At 35.4% G+C, this 14,039-nt stretch overlaps 1 protein-coding gene across 1 annotated transcript in view; it reads right to left on the bottom strand.

Moving 5' to 3' along the window:
- Nucleotides 1-14,039, bottom strand: part of bltp3a (bridge-like lipid transfer protein family member 3A) — a 44,684-nt gene that overhangs the window by 14,267 nt on the left and 16,378 nt on the right. The window contains exons 2-13 of the mRNA XM_058764176.1: nucleotides 12,531-12,693; nucleotides 12,361-12,399; nucleotides 10,725-10,816; nucleotides 9,653-9,842; nucleotides 6,608-6,748; nucleotides 5,212-5,382; nucleotides 4,758-4,938; nucleotides 4,263-4,349; nucleotides 3,456-3,626; nucleotides 2,955-3,100; nucleotides 1,354-1,495; nucleotides 973-1,166 (exon numbers count right to left, since the gene is read on the bottom strand). Coding sequence (XP_058620159.1) covers nucleotides 973-1,166; nucleotides 1,354-1,495; nucleotides 2,955-3,100; nucleotides 3,456-3,626; nucleotides 4,263-4,349; nucleotides 4,758-4,938; nucleotides 5,212-5,382; nucleotides 6,608-6,748; nucleotides 9,653-9,842; nucleotides 10,725-10,816; nucleotides 12,361-12,399; nucleotides 12,531-12,693 — 1,717 coding nt within the window. The remainder of the gene's footprint in view (nucleotides 1-972; nucleotides 1,167-1,353; nucleotides 1,496-2,954; nucleotides 3,101-3,455; nucleotides 3,627-4,262; nucleotides 4,350-4,757; nucleotides 4,939-5,211; nucleotides 5,383-6,607; nucleotides 6,749-9,652; nucleotides 9,843-10,724; nucleotides 10,817-12,360; nucleotides 12,400-12,530; nucleotides 12,694-14,039) is intronic.

The raw sequence follows: 14,039 nt of genomic DNA, 5'->3' as shown, positions 1-14,039 counted from the left end.
GGACCACAAAACTAGTCTTAAGTGTCAATTTTTCGAAATTGAGATTTATACATCATCTGAAATCTGAATAAATAAGCTTTCCATTGATGTATGGTTTGTTAGGATCGGACAATATTTGGCTGAGATATAACTATGAATATCTGGAATCTGAGGGTGCAAAAAAATCTAAATATTGAGAAAGTCGCCTTTAAAAATGTCCAAATGAAGTTCTTAGCAATGCATAATAAATGAAGTTTTGATATATTTACGGAAAGAAATTTACAAAATATCTTCATGGAACATGATCTTTACTTAATATCCTAATGATTTTTAGCATAAAATAAAAATGGACAATTTTGACCCATACAATGTATTTTTGGCTATTGCTACAAATATACCGTAGCGACTTAAGCAACCCCAGGTTTTGTGGTCCAGGGTCACATTTACCGAATAAATTCCTTCATGCGCACCAAAAGAAATCATGTGACTGCACTATGGGACATCACGTTGCACAGCATCTGAAATGTTATGGTCATTCTTAAATCTGTCAAAGTATTTCTGTATGATTGCCTTCAAGAACTGTCTTACATGACTGCGTTCCCAAACAGCAGGCATCCACCTCCGAAAGTAATGACCGCGTTTATTGTGTTTCGTCTGCTTGCTCTGAGGCGCTAGTAATTTATTATATATGAAAGCTAATATATTCAGTAGCTTATCCTACTTTTCTTAGTGAAATTTAGTCACAGTTTATCAGGAAGTGACGATTTTGTTCTCTTTGACTCGTTGGATGGAAACGGTGCTTATTCGCAAATGTTTTATGCAATATTCCAGTTTTCCATACAAGTTAAATTCGCAACTTTGGATGGAAACCTGGCTTACGATAAAGAAAAGGAAAATTCTTTTTAAAAAGTAGCACCAAAAGCTTCTTAGGAACATCTGTATTTCCCTTTTACGAAACATTTCTTTCAAAGCACATAAGATCTGTTGGTTTACCTTCAGCTGTGTTGCATCCAGGCGGATATCGATGTGTTCATCCGTCTTGCTGCTGTCCTGGAGGTGATAAAAGGCTTTGACCTGATCTAGTGTCCTGTGTAGACCCCGTGAGAACAGAGTCATCCACAAGACACTTGGGGCATCCAGACACAGCTGTAGACCATTCAGTTGGGCATAAAGATTAGAGCAGGGAACTAGAGAGAGAGGAGGGGCCAATGGGAGGAAAATAAAAATGAGATTAGATTTAGATAAATTAAACTCTTTCCCACAAAGACGGATCAACCTTCACACTGCAGTCCAACAAGAATGTGAGGTTGTTAACATGAATGATATGCATTAACTATAGTGATCAACGAATGTGAAAAATCATAGCTAACGCACCAGGAAGTCCAGGGTTATCAGGGAAGTAGTATTCAGTGAACTGAAGGTGAATTGCAGGAGTGTTGTCTGGGAGATGTAAGGATTTGCGGTTGCAGGAGAGGAGAGACTGTGTTCTCTTGCTGTGACGGCCTCCAGTGGACACCTACAGCAACAGATGGGGTTATAATGACAGATGTTTTATTTATTTATTTATTGACTTTAGCTTCTCAAAAAAGGTGACCAGCTTTTGTCGCACAGTGTGTGTAGTTACATTTAAATTATTTTAAAAAGCAGAACTCATAGCCAGATACACGATCATTAAAAAAAAAAAAAATAGTTTTGTCTCTTATGCTCACCATGGCTCCATTTATTTGATTAAAAAGATACAGTAAAAACAGTAAAATTTTGATTTTATTTTTACGATTTAAAATAAATGTTTTCTATTGAAATATATTGTAAAATGTAATTTATTCCTGTGATCAAAGCTGAATTTTCAGCATCATTACTCCAGTCTTCAGTGTCACATGATCCTTCAGAAATCATTCTAATATGCTGATTTGCTGCTCATGAAACATTTATCATCATCAATGTACACAGTTTAACACGGTTGTGCTACTTCATATTTTTGTGGAAATGTTGATACATTTTACACCAAACATTTGAACTAGGGACAGAACGTTCAATAATTTCTTATACTTGAGGGTAACATTTATCTATTTATTTATCTTTTTCCCCACATTTTCTGTTTATTCACCCTTGATAACTTTGAGAACTGTAGCTTTAAGCATAAACACTTGTCTCTTTTGAGCAACCGAGACAACTGTAAACACGAGAAAACATGCATTATATCATAAGTGACAGCACTGATGAAATGTTCAAGCCATAAGGATGCATGACATTAAAAATTAAACTGTCACATTGTCTTGTCGAGGCTCATTTTTGGTATTCTCATTGAAAAAAATACTAAATCCATGAATGTATCAGAGATTCTTTACACACATTTTCTGAATTGGTGTGACGTGTCCAATTTATCTCAATGAAACTCATCAAAATTGTCATCTTGCCCTTGAACATCCCATTTCTACTCTTAATTTGATAACCACAGCATAACCAAAGCATAACATCAGCAACACATCACATGCTGCTTTATTCTGGTGATGCAAAAAGGGATGACAAGCAGATTTCATTTGCCCGGCGAGTCTAATTTTGGACGGAACTGACTTGTGTCACATAAAAAGCACAAGTATACAAGCTTGTGGTAAAAGAGTAAAAACAAATACAAATACAGTCTCAGTGTATGTCTATGCACAACAGAACAAATTAATCACAGACTTTTACGATAAAACGGTTTGTTGTGATATGCTTAGACATCTAAAGTGTTGTTCAAATTACACATTATCTACACGAGGGAATCAAAAACTAATTTAAACCTGGAAATAAACAGAAAGGTAAATATACTTTGAAAAATATAGTTTAAAATGAATTTTAAAAATACATTAAGTTACAACAAAGGAAAAACAGATGGACTTTTAATCTGCACTGTATAGAAGAATATAAAGGCTGTCATTCTCAAGTGTGATTTCTCAATGATTTCTTTATGTTTGCGTAGAGATGTCTCAGACCTGATGGATGTCCAGGTCGTCCACACGGATCACCATACAGCTGGAGCGAAGTCTCTTCAGTGAAGATCCTGAGGACGGGGCGGCTGCTGAAGTACGGCGTGAGGACTGAGACCGCTCAGGACTGAAATTGGACAGCGATTCTCCATCTGCGTAGCACAAAACAAGACCAATTCATTACTAAGAAACTAACACAATAAAGCAAACTCTCAAAAGCAAACATAACCAGAGATGTTCATGTCAAATACATCCATTTTTTGAGGAACCGATGCATCACTTTATATATATATATTTTTTTAGTGTTTAGACTGTGAGAACTGTTTTTAAAAGAGAAAACTCAAAGGTGACATTAGCATAAAGGAACAAGTTGCTACACTTTGAAGAAAGATTAAAATGAAAATTATTATTATTATTTTTTTTTAATAATGTGCACTGATGAATCATTCACAATAACACCAACATCTATTGTTTGTTTCGGAATGTGGACATTCAGAGAACGCTTACCCTTGATTTTTTTGGCTGGCGAGTCCTTCGTGGACACATTTGGTTCTGAATGAGGTCCAGGGATGCCCAGATCCTCCACCCTCCTCTGAAACTCCTGCAGCAGTTTGGCCGCCCACTGAGCACGAGACTCCATCGCCCCGCAATGACGCTCCCAGTGCCGACAGCCATCACCTGTACAGCACAGCATATGCCACTTATCAACACGCGTCTCTCAACCACACATCTGGCTCTTACCCTACAGTCAACCATTCACACAATACACCGACTTCAAACACAGTTATAACCTAAACATGAAAGCTCTACTTAAAAGCTTGGGAAAAATTCTATACTTTTATTCAACAAGGATGCATCATATTAATCAAAAGTGACAGTAAATACATTTATAATGTTACAAAAGATTTCCATTTCAAACAAATGCTGTTCTTTTGAACTTTCTATTCCTCAAAATCCTCAAAACAAGATTCGCGGTTTTTCTACAAAAATATGAAGCAGCACAACTGTCTTTAACATTTATAATAATACTAATCAAATCAGCATATTAGAATGATTTCTGAAGGATCATGTGACACTTAAGACTGGAGTAATGATTTTGAATATTTCACAATTTTACTGTAATATGATCAAATAAATGCAGCCTTGGTCAACATAAGAGACTTCTTTCAAAAACTTATGAACGGTAGTGTGAATTTTGAACGGTAATGAATTTGTATGGCATAGTCTGAGATAGAAAAGTATAATGAAAACCTCTGAAGCACAACTCAGTAGAGTATGTATAATTTGAGCTCATATGAACAGCAGTAGAGTCACCTGGTCTGTGGAATGGGTAATAGTCACAGCCCAGCTTCCGGAAGGTCAGCTGCATCGCACCCTGCGTGCCTGGAGGTGGAGCTTCATCTGTGTGTACAGCATAAATCACATTCGTTAGCCCTTGTCATGATGAAATATCGAACTGGTAACAACATAAGTTAGTTTAGCTCTTTCAAATATTCATGTGGTTCCAAACCTGCATGAGTTTCTGTCTTCCAAGGAACACTAAAGACGATATTTATTTGAATGTCCAAACTGCTCTTTTTCATAAAAATGCATCATTTAAGAAAGTGGTTTAAATTCATCCCGTTTCTGGCATTAACAGATTTTCATTGTTTGGAAAAGAGCAGCTTTAACATTTTGTTAAACGTCTCCCTCTTGTTTTCCACAGAAGAAGAAAAACGTATGGGTTTGCAATGGCATAAGGGTGAGTGAATGACAATTTAAATGTTTGAATTTGAATTCTCGGTGTTAACGGTGATCAAAATTCATTACCGGAATCTGAGGAGCTGTCGTTGCAGATATGCAAGTCGAGTCGGGAAATGAAAGTGTGGTAGGATGATTCTTTAACATCGTGGAGGTCAAAATACTGGGCTGGTGTGCCGGGGGTCCCGACCGCTTCGGGTGGAGGAGGTTCAGTCCACAGAGAGTGGATCCCAGGAGAGGGAGGCGCAGTCTGATGAGCAAATATAGTAAGACATAAATAAACACTCAAGCACTGTCTGAGTCATTCACAGGGAGCGGCTGATGCAGAATGGGCTGCTCCTGCTGAGCTGTTTTGTAATAACAATTGTGTTCAAAACCTGATTCATGAAGCCTGAGCCAGCTGCAGCATAAGCCAAGGGTTTCATTTTTGATCTTAAAACATCAAGTGCCAATAAGAAGAGTATCTGATTAATCATTAAGCTGTTTTCATAACAAAGACTGATTAAAGGGCACAGTGTGGCACCTGTAATGTTTCAGCAGCCATGTTCTTCCTCTGCTGGGTGGACTTCTCCATGGCTTCACTCAGAGACTTGGCGTAGTGGATGATGGCCTTGAGCTGAGAGTCTGTCAGCACCCACAGCAGATCGTCCAGTATAAACAGCAGCTTAGAGGCCAAGACATTACAGTCCTTCACCTGAGATGAGGAGAGATAAGTAACGTCATCACAGAATGTATATGATTTCATTCTGATCAAGGCTGCTCGATATATTAAAATGAAATTAAAATCACAATATTGTTTAGTGCAATTATCATGAATGCTATTATTTCATTAAATATATGCACTGCATGTTTCAAAGCGAAGCAGTACTGTGGTCATTTACATACATATAGCTCATTATTTTCCTTTTTTTTTTTTTTTTTTCTAAAGCCAAACGTTTGAAAGTGAAGGGGAAAATAAACAATGTAAATATTAGTATTTACTTGTTACTCTTTGCTAGTTATTAATATTTATTAGTATAAAATAAAATAATTATTACTATTTTTTAAATAAATACTATATTTTGTATTTTACAGTATAATTATTACAATATATTTTAATTTATTTAATATTTTTATTAAATACTACAACAAAATAAAAATTGTAGTTACTAATATTATTTTATAGCAATAATGAATGGGTCATAAAACAATAGGAATGTGGTCTATGATAACTCAAGTAAAGACAGATTTGTTTTTTCTCTGGTCACTATGAGTTGGTATGCCAAGGACACCAAAGTGTAAACTCCACATATTTTCAAGTTTTTACCTAAATTGTTAAGCCCTAAAATGATGGTTCGCACTAAAAAACTGGTCTTTAGAGTCATATTTTAAGATTTTTTTTAATTTATTTTAAATTTTCCATGGAGATGCACTCCCCTAAATCACCCCAGTCACTCTAGAATTATTAATTCTTCCCAAATAGAGCTATTCAAGTCATCTGGTTAAAAAAAAAAAAATGTCACAGTATATATTGCAGAAAAATCAAATATCACAATCTTTCCAATATCGTACAGCCCTCCTTCTGATGATTATGAAAACAGTGATTTGATCTTAGTTCCAGTATACCAGAGCAACACACAATAAAATCAGCAGCAACAGATGATGCCCTATCAAACAATCTCACATGTCAAAAATGTATCATTAATGTGAAATGCAATAGAAATTTCTGTAAATTAGGGCAAAAATCTACTTTTTTGACAAAAATGGCCAGAATCTTCCAAGTAAGATGCAAAAACTATGCAAACTTTGCAAATAGTTTGTGGTTAGTACGCATTGTTAGTAAATCACCCGGAGAAATTTCCCCTCCCATCGGCGCTCTTTTAGAATTGTGCTCTCGCGCTAATTTGCCCTGTTTATTAAAACTGGCCCCAAAACCGTACCCTGCGTTTGAGAGCGATGCGTATACGTCCTTGATTGGTAATGAGGCGCAGTGGCGTGCTGCCCAGATCCTGCTCATCACTCTCAATGGCATCCGCCTCTATGCGCAGACTCTGCCAGTTGATCTCCTTGAACGTTAGGACCTGCAGGACACCAGAGACCGTATGAGGATGAGACATAACATGCAATGAAAAACATGAACACAGGCTCAGCTATGAAATTGAGACCTGGCTTTTGATTTTTTTTTTTTTTTAAACAATTACCAATTTTCTATAAAGGCATCATCTGGTCAAGCACATTAACTGAACCAACCTGATCTTTTTCAATTTTGATTTCAGCAAAACAAAGTTTACGATAACATTATTATCAGATCTTATTGGTAAGTTAACATACGTCATGTAAATGCAAGTGTTTTAGTGTTTCCATCTTTATTTTCTATCATTGTCATGCACATAAATGTTACTGTCATTAAATTACTGTGTAAACGATTTGCAAGATTTAAGATATGCTGTATTAGATACTATAGTATGCAAGATATATTATGTAAACATTTTTTATTTTTATTTTGGATGTGATAAATCGCGATTAATCGTTTGACAGCACTAATATGATTAACTTTTCCAGATTCATTTACTGAAAATCCCTTATATATATATATATATATATATACACACACACACATATATATAGCATATTATATGCTATATTGTTATAGCATATAATATAAATATATAAAAAATTAAAAAATATATATATGGGTTTTCATGGACAGTTAAAAAAAAAATCATGGGTTTTCATCTCTCATTCAAAAAGCCAGTAAAACTATAATTTTGATTTATGTGATTATAAAAAAATACTATTGTAATGATACTATTGAAATACTATTGTACAGCCAAATAAATAAATTGAATATTTAATAAAATAATAATAATTTTATAATATAAATGTAAAATTAAAATACTAATATTTACATTAGGCAAAAACAATTAATCAATTGATGATTGTCTGCTGTAAATAAAATGAATTTTATTTACAAATTTATTCTCATTATTGTGTAAAATGTATAAAAAAACCCTAAAAATTATTATTTAAATCTCCTTTAAAGATAGGAAAATAGACGCCCTATCCACCTTTTTCTTGCCGTAAAAATGGGCGCGGACATTTGATTCTATGGGTCTAGCTTCCGGTCTCATCCGCGTCCAGCTATTTTTAGCTGAACAAAACAGTTCGTTTTGCTGCTTGATATTTAAAATTGGTGTGTCTTACGATATTATTTTAATGTATTATATTAATTATGATCACACTGGTTTGTAGTGCAAACAGTTTTACCGTTTACTGCACGTTGTTATTCTTCTCGTTATTTACCTATAGCGGCTAATGAACCGGAAGTCTCACCTATAGGCTTACTTCCGTATTGCATTGTATTGCATACCTGCTGCTGCCTAATAAAGACCGATTTCGAATGTTTACGTGCTTTTCTTCTCTTTCTGCTCTCACTCGCTGTGGTGGAGCAGTCATGAAGTATTGTTCTTTTAAATACTTTCCAGCATTTCAGAAATAAATATGTATGCATTACACCGAAGTACAAGTTACCGTACGGTGTTCGGGAGTGCTCAAAAAAGCTTTAAACACTGAATTTTGAATCGATTTCTTCTCGTAAACTCAGAGATGTGGATTCGGACGGCAATTCAATTAACACACGACCTTGGTGTTTGTCAAAAAAACAGTAGGTAAGTTGGCTGGGGATTTTTACGGGGGTGGTGAGAGAAAAACACCGACATTCTGGATTCGGACGGCACTAAAATCACCAACTACCCCCTGTAAATGGTGAAAATCACTTACGTCCCCCTGAGAAACAATTACCGTCCGAATAGGGCTTGTGTGTGTATATTCATTATGTATATATAAAGGAAAATATGTTAGATTTAAATATAAAATATTTATATTTATATATAATATAAATGATAAAGTATTTACATACAATACATACAAATATTGTTTTAAATATATACATATATGTGTGTGTATTTTATATATATACATAAATATACACACAGTACTTTTATTTTGAATCAATTAATCATTTTGCAGCACTAATTTACATCTTAAACTTTTATTATGGGGTGACTGCTTAAAGTTTCTCCTTTGTTGGTAAAAGGTTTATAAATGCTTCTCATTTCAAATCTGTTCGCAGTATCACATTTGCCAAATCACAAATTTTATTTTTAATTATTTTTAATTATTATACTTTTATATCATGCAGCCTTGCTGAACAGCTAAACAACTGTGTCAGTTAGATAGCATGTTGACTGCAGAAACACTGAGCATTCTGCTTTGAACTCCACTGACTTCATCTCGCCTACCGACGTCGTGCTTCAGCGGGCGGCGTAACCCTGATGGCTCCGGGCGAGCAGAAGCACAGCTCTATATTGAGAGAGCATGAGAGGTCAACATCCATCTTACATCTAACTGCATTATCGCTTAGGATAGGCTGGTTTAGAAGATCTGGCAACCCGAATATACTCTTCATATATCAAAATGATTGGCCTGATTTCATTATCTAATGGCCGTCTGGAAAAGTAATTAAGCGGGGATTTTTCATGAGCATGTGTTTCTGTGAGCGAAGAAAAGCAAGTGAAAGAGGAACAAGAGGGGAGAAGTGAAGTGTAGAAACACTTTGATCTGACAGCTGTTGATCTCTAAACTATGACGGTGCTGCTCTTTGTCCCCTTTTGGATTATGTAACCAATGCTATTTTTCTCCATAATGATTCATTTGCTCTTTAAAATGAAGAAATGGACAGTTAAATGTGCTTCACCCTGGGTTTCACCTCTGGGTGATCCCTTGTAATGCCACAAAGGCACATTTCTGCACTTCTTCAAGGTAAATGTGGCAAGTGTCGATAACCTCAGGTGCTTCTGCCAGCAGGTGTCAGACGCGTCAAATTGAGTACTCAGTGTGCCAGGACGGTCCACACCATGTACACTGAAGCGTAAACCTGATACTCTGGCGCAAAACAGGTACTCTGGTGTATGTCTGTACCGTACCTCTCCTCTCTTCGGATGTGTAATGCGTGTGGAGCGCAGGTCGCTCTTCTGCCATTCGGGATTGAGGCTGCAGCCCTGGAGCTGCCAGAGCTCAAAAGAGGCGTGAAACGCTCGGGCCTGAACTTTAATCGTGATGGAGTTGATGATCACAGACATTCCCTCCACGACCTTCTCAGCAAAGCCATACTCGCTACAGAGACAGCAAACAGAGCACAAACATCCATTACACAGACTGGATCTGACGTTCAATCCAGTGTTGCTATTTTAAAATTAAAATGAGAAAAGTTAGCAACATTTTGCGAGTGAATAAAAAATGTAGCCGTTTGTTATCTGCCATTTTTATGGATAAAGTCTCTTTTTGTCTGTCGATTTTAACTAAACTACCGCTGATAGATGACGTGCTGTGTTTTGTTTCTGCTCGGGAGGCTGCTTTAGAGCACTGTCTTGCATTGTTGCCATGTCTTCATGTTTCCAAGCGCTTTTAGATGTTGTTTGGTCTTACCACATAAAGCTAGGCACTTTATAAAGTTAAGTGGTCTGTTGCGGATATGAGAGATATGATTTTTCTGGTGTTATAAAACAAAGCATTTGGGTGTTTTAATGTTTGTTGTTGTTTTTTTTCTATGAAGATCTGGCAACACTAACACTTTACTGCAGGGCTCCTGAGCGCAACTAGCCCAGTGTCAAAATCTGCTAAGGTTAAAACTTCTTTCACTGTTATTTTTTTGCATCTCACATACAAACTAAGACGTTAAGCATGTCATTAACAACTAGTTTCGACTGGTTTCGTTCACACTGCATAGAATTTCTGTAAATGCGGTTGTCACTACCTGTATTTTTCGGGAGTTAATGCGGTATTGGTGCGGTATGTTTTACTCTGCTAGTATTTGGCATTAAGTGTTTGAACAAATAACAGTATTGATGTTTGACTTAGTAAGTACCTCTAATGAATCTAAATGTCAACGTGCATAATGGAGAGGAGATCATAAGGAGGTTTCGCCACTGTCTGTATGCATTTGTAAAAACATTGTGGATCTGGTTTACTTAAAGGATAACAGCAGATCATTCTGACCTTTGACCTGCAGTAATGGCAATAGGAGAGGGGCCGTTTGGGGGCCGGGGTTCCTCACAGGTCCTCATTTCAACTTCTACTTTATCCAGGAACTGCAGCAGGAGAGGAAACAAAGTTCAGGCAGAATTTAGTAGGTCAGAACTTCTGATGCTCTCTGTCACTAATTTTATGATGAACTACACTGCACAAGCTATTAATTATCTATGGAATATGGAAATATGAATCTCCCAGCAATCTTGATAACATTCGCTAACTTTAACTGGATAACAATCTAATGTTGGTTAATATGGAATGTTGTAGTGGTACAGAATTAATCATCATACAAATTTTTATACACAAGCATATAAAACAGTTATTACTTAATATTTTTCTAAACTAAAAACATATTGTGTCTGATGAATCATTTCTTATCAAGTCTTGAATGTTATCATGTTATTACTACATTTACCTACCTTTTATTAGAAATTAGTGGTAACACTTTATTTTAAGGTGTCCTTGTTACAGGTTACATGAACTTACTATTATAATAACAATTAATTATGCATAATTACATGCAAGTAACCCAAAATCATACCCTAATCCTAACCCTAACCATATAGTAAGTACATGTAATTAATTAATATTACTTAGTAATTAAATGTATAATTACACTGTAACAAGGACACCTTAAAATAAAGTGTAACCAAATTATTTTAAATTAAGAAATGCTTTGAAATTTTACATGATCTACAGAAAAACCAGTGAGATGCAAAAACTATTTTTTTAAGTGATCAAGAGAATGTATATTTGAAAACATCATCATAAAACAATTATAATAACATATACTCTGAGAATAACCAGTATGAACTCCAATCAATGGATTTAATTAAAATTTATCTGATCTTATAACTCATGACTGCTTAAAAACAATACAAATATATGAAACCTACATATTCATTTTATAACAAAACAACATCAAACATCAATATTACTCTTGAATGTTCAAACAAAATATATTCAGTTTACTTGCAGAAACTCACTTTAACATGGACAAATTTATCAATTTTCCATGCTGCAATAGTTCATCAGTAGGCATGCATATTCATGTTTATCCACAAAATGTAGTCCCAAAAGTGCATGTGTAAGATATGGAAAATAAAGGCTAAATACATTTTTCAAAAATCTACTGTAACGCATGTAAGTAACATCTGCAAAAGATCACATTTAAGCCACACTTAGTACCAGAGTCAAAATTGACCCGAACACAAAAAGTGAAACTTTATTTTTAATAGTTATTTCTTAAAAAAAATATGTATCCAAAATAGACCTGAATGCATTATGAGGGTTAAAAAGACTATATATATTTTTGTTTCATAACAACTGTTATGATTTTGCTTGTTACTTTTAAATTCTAAAACTCCTGAAATGTCTATAGAGAAATGAGCTGTAGACCAGGCCAGTGGAAAAAGCCTGCAGTCACTGTTGGACTCTATTGGACCCACCTTATCAGATGTGAAGTGAGTGAAAAGCACACTACTAATATAAGAGTACATCTGCAGAAGTGAAAACGGACAGGAGATCATGTGGTAAAGAGGGGGATGACAGAAAGAAGAAACATGAAGCAAGAGGGGAAACACACTGATGGGGAGATTCTTACCAAACATATGGGACTGGTCTTCAGCTTTGTCCATTGTATCTGACAGAGAAAAAAACCCACACATTTAAATGCCAATGAATTTGTTTGAATATCTTTGTGATAATTTACTATGAACTATTCATGCTCTTTAGCATATTAATAATAATTGCTCCAGGCTCTCTCCATCCTACCCGTATAGCAGCCTTGTTGCAGTAGACGCGGGTGACGGCCAGCCAGGTGGGCAGATCCAGCATGTTCTGCAGGACCTCCTCATCCAGCTCCAGGTTGGACAGCTGCCCCTCTCCTTTCAGCGTGCTCAGGTTGATCTTATCTGGGGAGAGGTTCTTAGTGAACCTACACAAGTCAAAACAAGCACTGATTGGTTAAATGGTTTAGGAGCTATAAGTCAAAAAGTATCCACAACAAAAAAAAGGGGGGACTAAAGAACTAGTGAAAAAAAATATATATATACCAAGTTCTTAGAAACATACTATTTGTATTTATGTCAGTTTCATATGGTTTTTATTTTTTTACACTGGTTGTAATATAATGATCCAAAAATGTCATGTGGTGTAACCATTAAACCTAAAATAAAACAAAAGAAAATAAAATATCTAAAAGATTATGCTAAACTAGACGTGTAAATGGTACACATATTCGTACTGAAAATTTACGGTACAGGTCTTTCGGTTCGGTATGCATGTGTACCCAACAAATCGTTCAATTTTTTCAGGAAATTCAGACAATAAATGCCATTTTGGCGCTCTTTGATATGGCGTGACGGATCACTGTAGTGTTCTGATGGCAGCACAGAGCGCGAGTGAGAGTGATCACCCCTTCCTCTTTATTACTAGTTTTAACGTGAAATATACATGAATGAACATCTCACACCTCACGTAATCGCTCAAATAGTGTTTCAACCGAGGAAAGACATCATTAAAACAGCTTGTAGACAAAATGTCACGTAGCATTTCATTTACCTCAGGCAAGTCATCAGTGTCTACAATGAAGTCTAGCGAAGAGCATTTCGCAAAATATTAGACTATACTTCATTATATTTACTTTACTTGTTAGTGATGTCTTAATTAATGTACATGTTTACATAAATATTTTATGAAACAAGTCATGACTGTAAATTATTAATTCAACAACAAACAGAAATTGTATAATTTAGAAGTTAAATTAAAAACAATTGACATGTTTGAGTAAAAAAAAATTTCATTTGAGTGTTGATCATTATAGTTAAAAAAAATAAATAGTAGCCTAACTGCATTTAAGTTTGGGCTCTGTTGTTAATTGTAACCTTACAGTGATGTAAAAGGGCTCCCTATAGTTTAGAACAGAAGCTGTGGTAGATTTTTATCCCTAAGAAAATTGTAATAATAATTGAATTTAAAGAGAGTTATTTGTTCAGTAAACCATTGTTAAATTTAAAGAAAAAAGCTATTAATGTTTAGTTTTTTTCCTCAAACCATACTGAACCATGACATCAAAACCAAGATACTGAACCGTCATGTTTGTGTACCGTTACACCTCTATGCTAAACTACTTAATGTTTTCTATATATATATATATATATATATATATCAAGTCAAGTCAAGTCAAGTCGAGCTTTATTGTCATTCCGCTACATGCGGGGGCATACAGTGGAACGAAATGTCGTGCCTCACAGGACCACGGTGCTACATAAATACAGGCAT

Source organism: Onychostoma macrolepis, chromosome 23 (genome assembly GCF_012432095.1).
Source record: "Onychostoma macrolepis isolate SWU-2019 chromosome 23, ASM1243209v1, whole genome shotgun sequence".
NCBI classification, from domain to species: Eukaryota; Metazoa; Chordata; class Actinopteri; order Cypriniformes; family Cyprinidae; genus Onychostoma; species Onychostoma macrolepis.
Note: the sequence above shows the minus strand (reverse complement) of the source record. Positions and strands in the feature narration are given on the sequence as shown.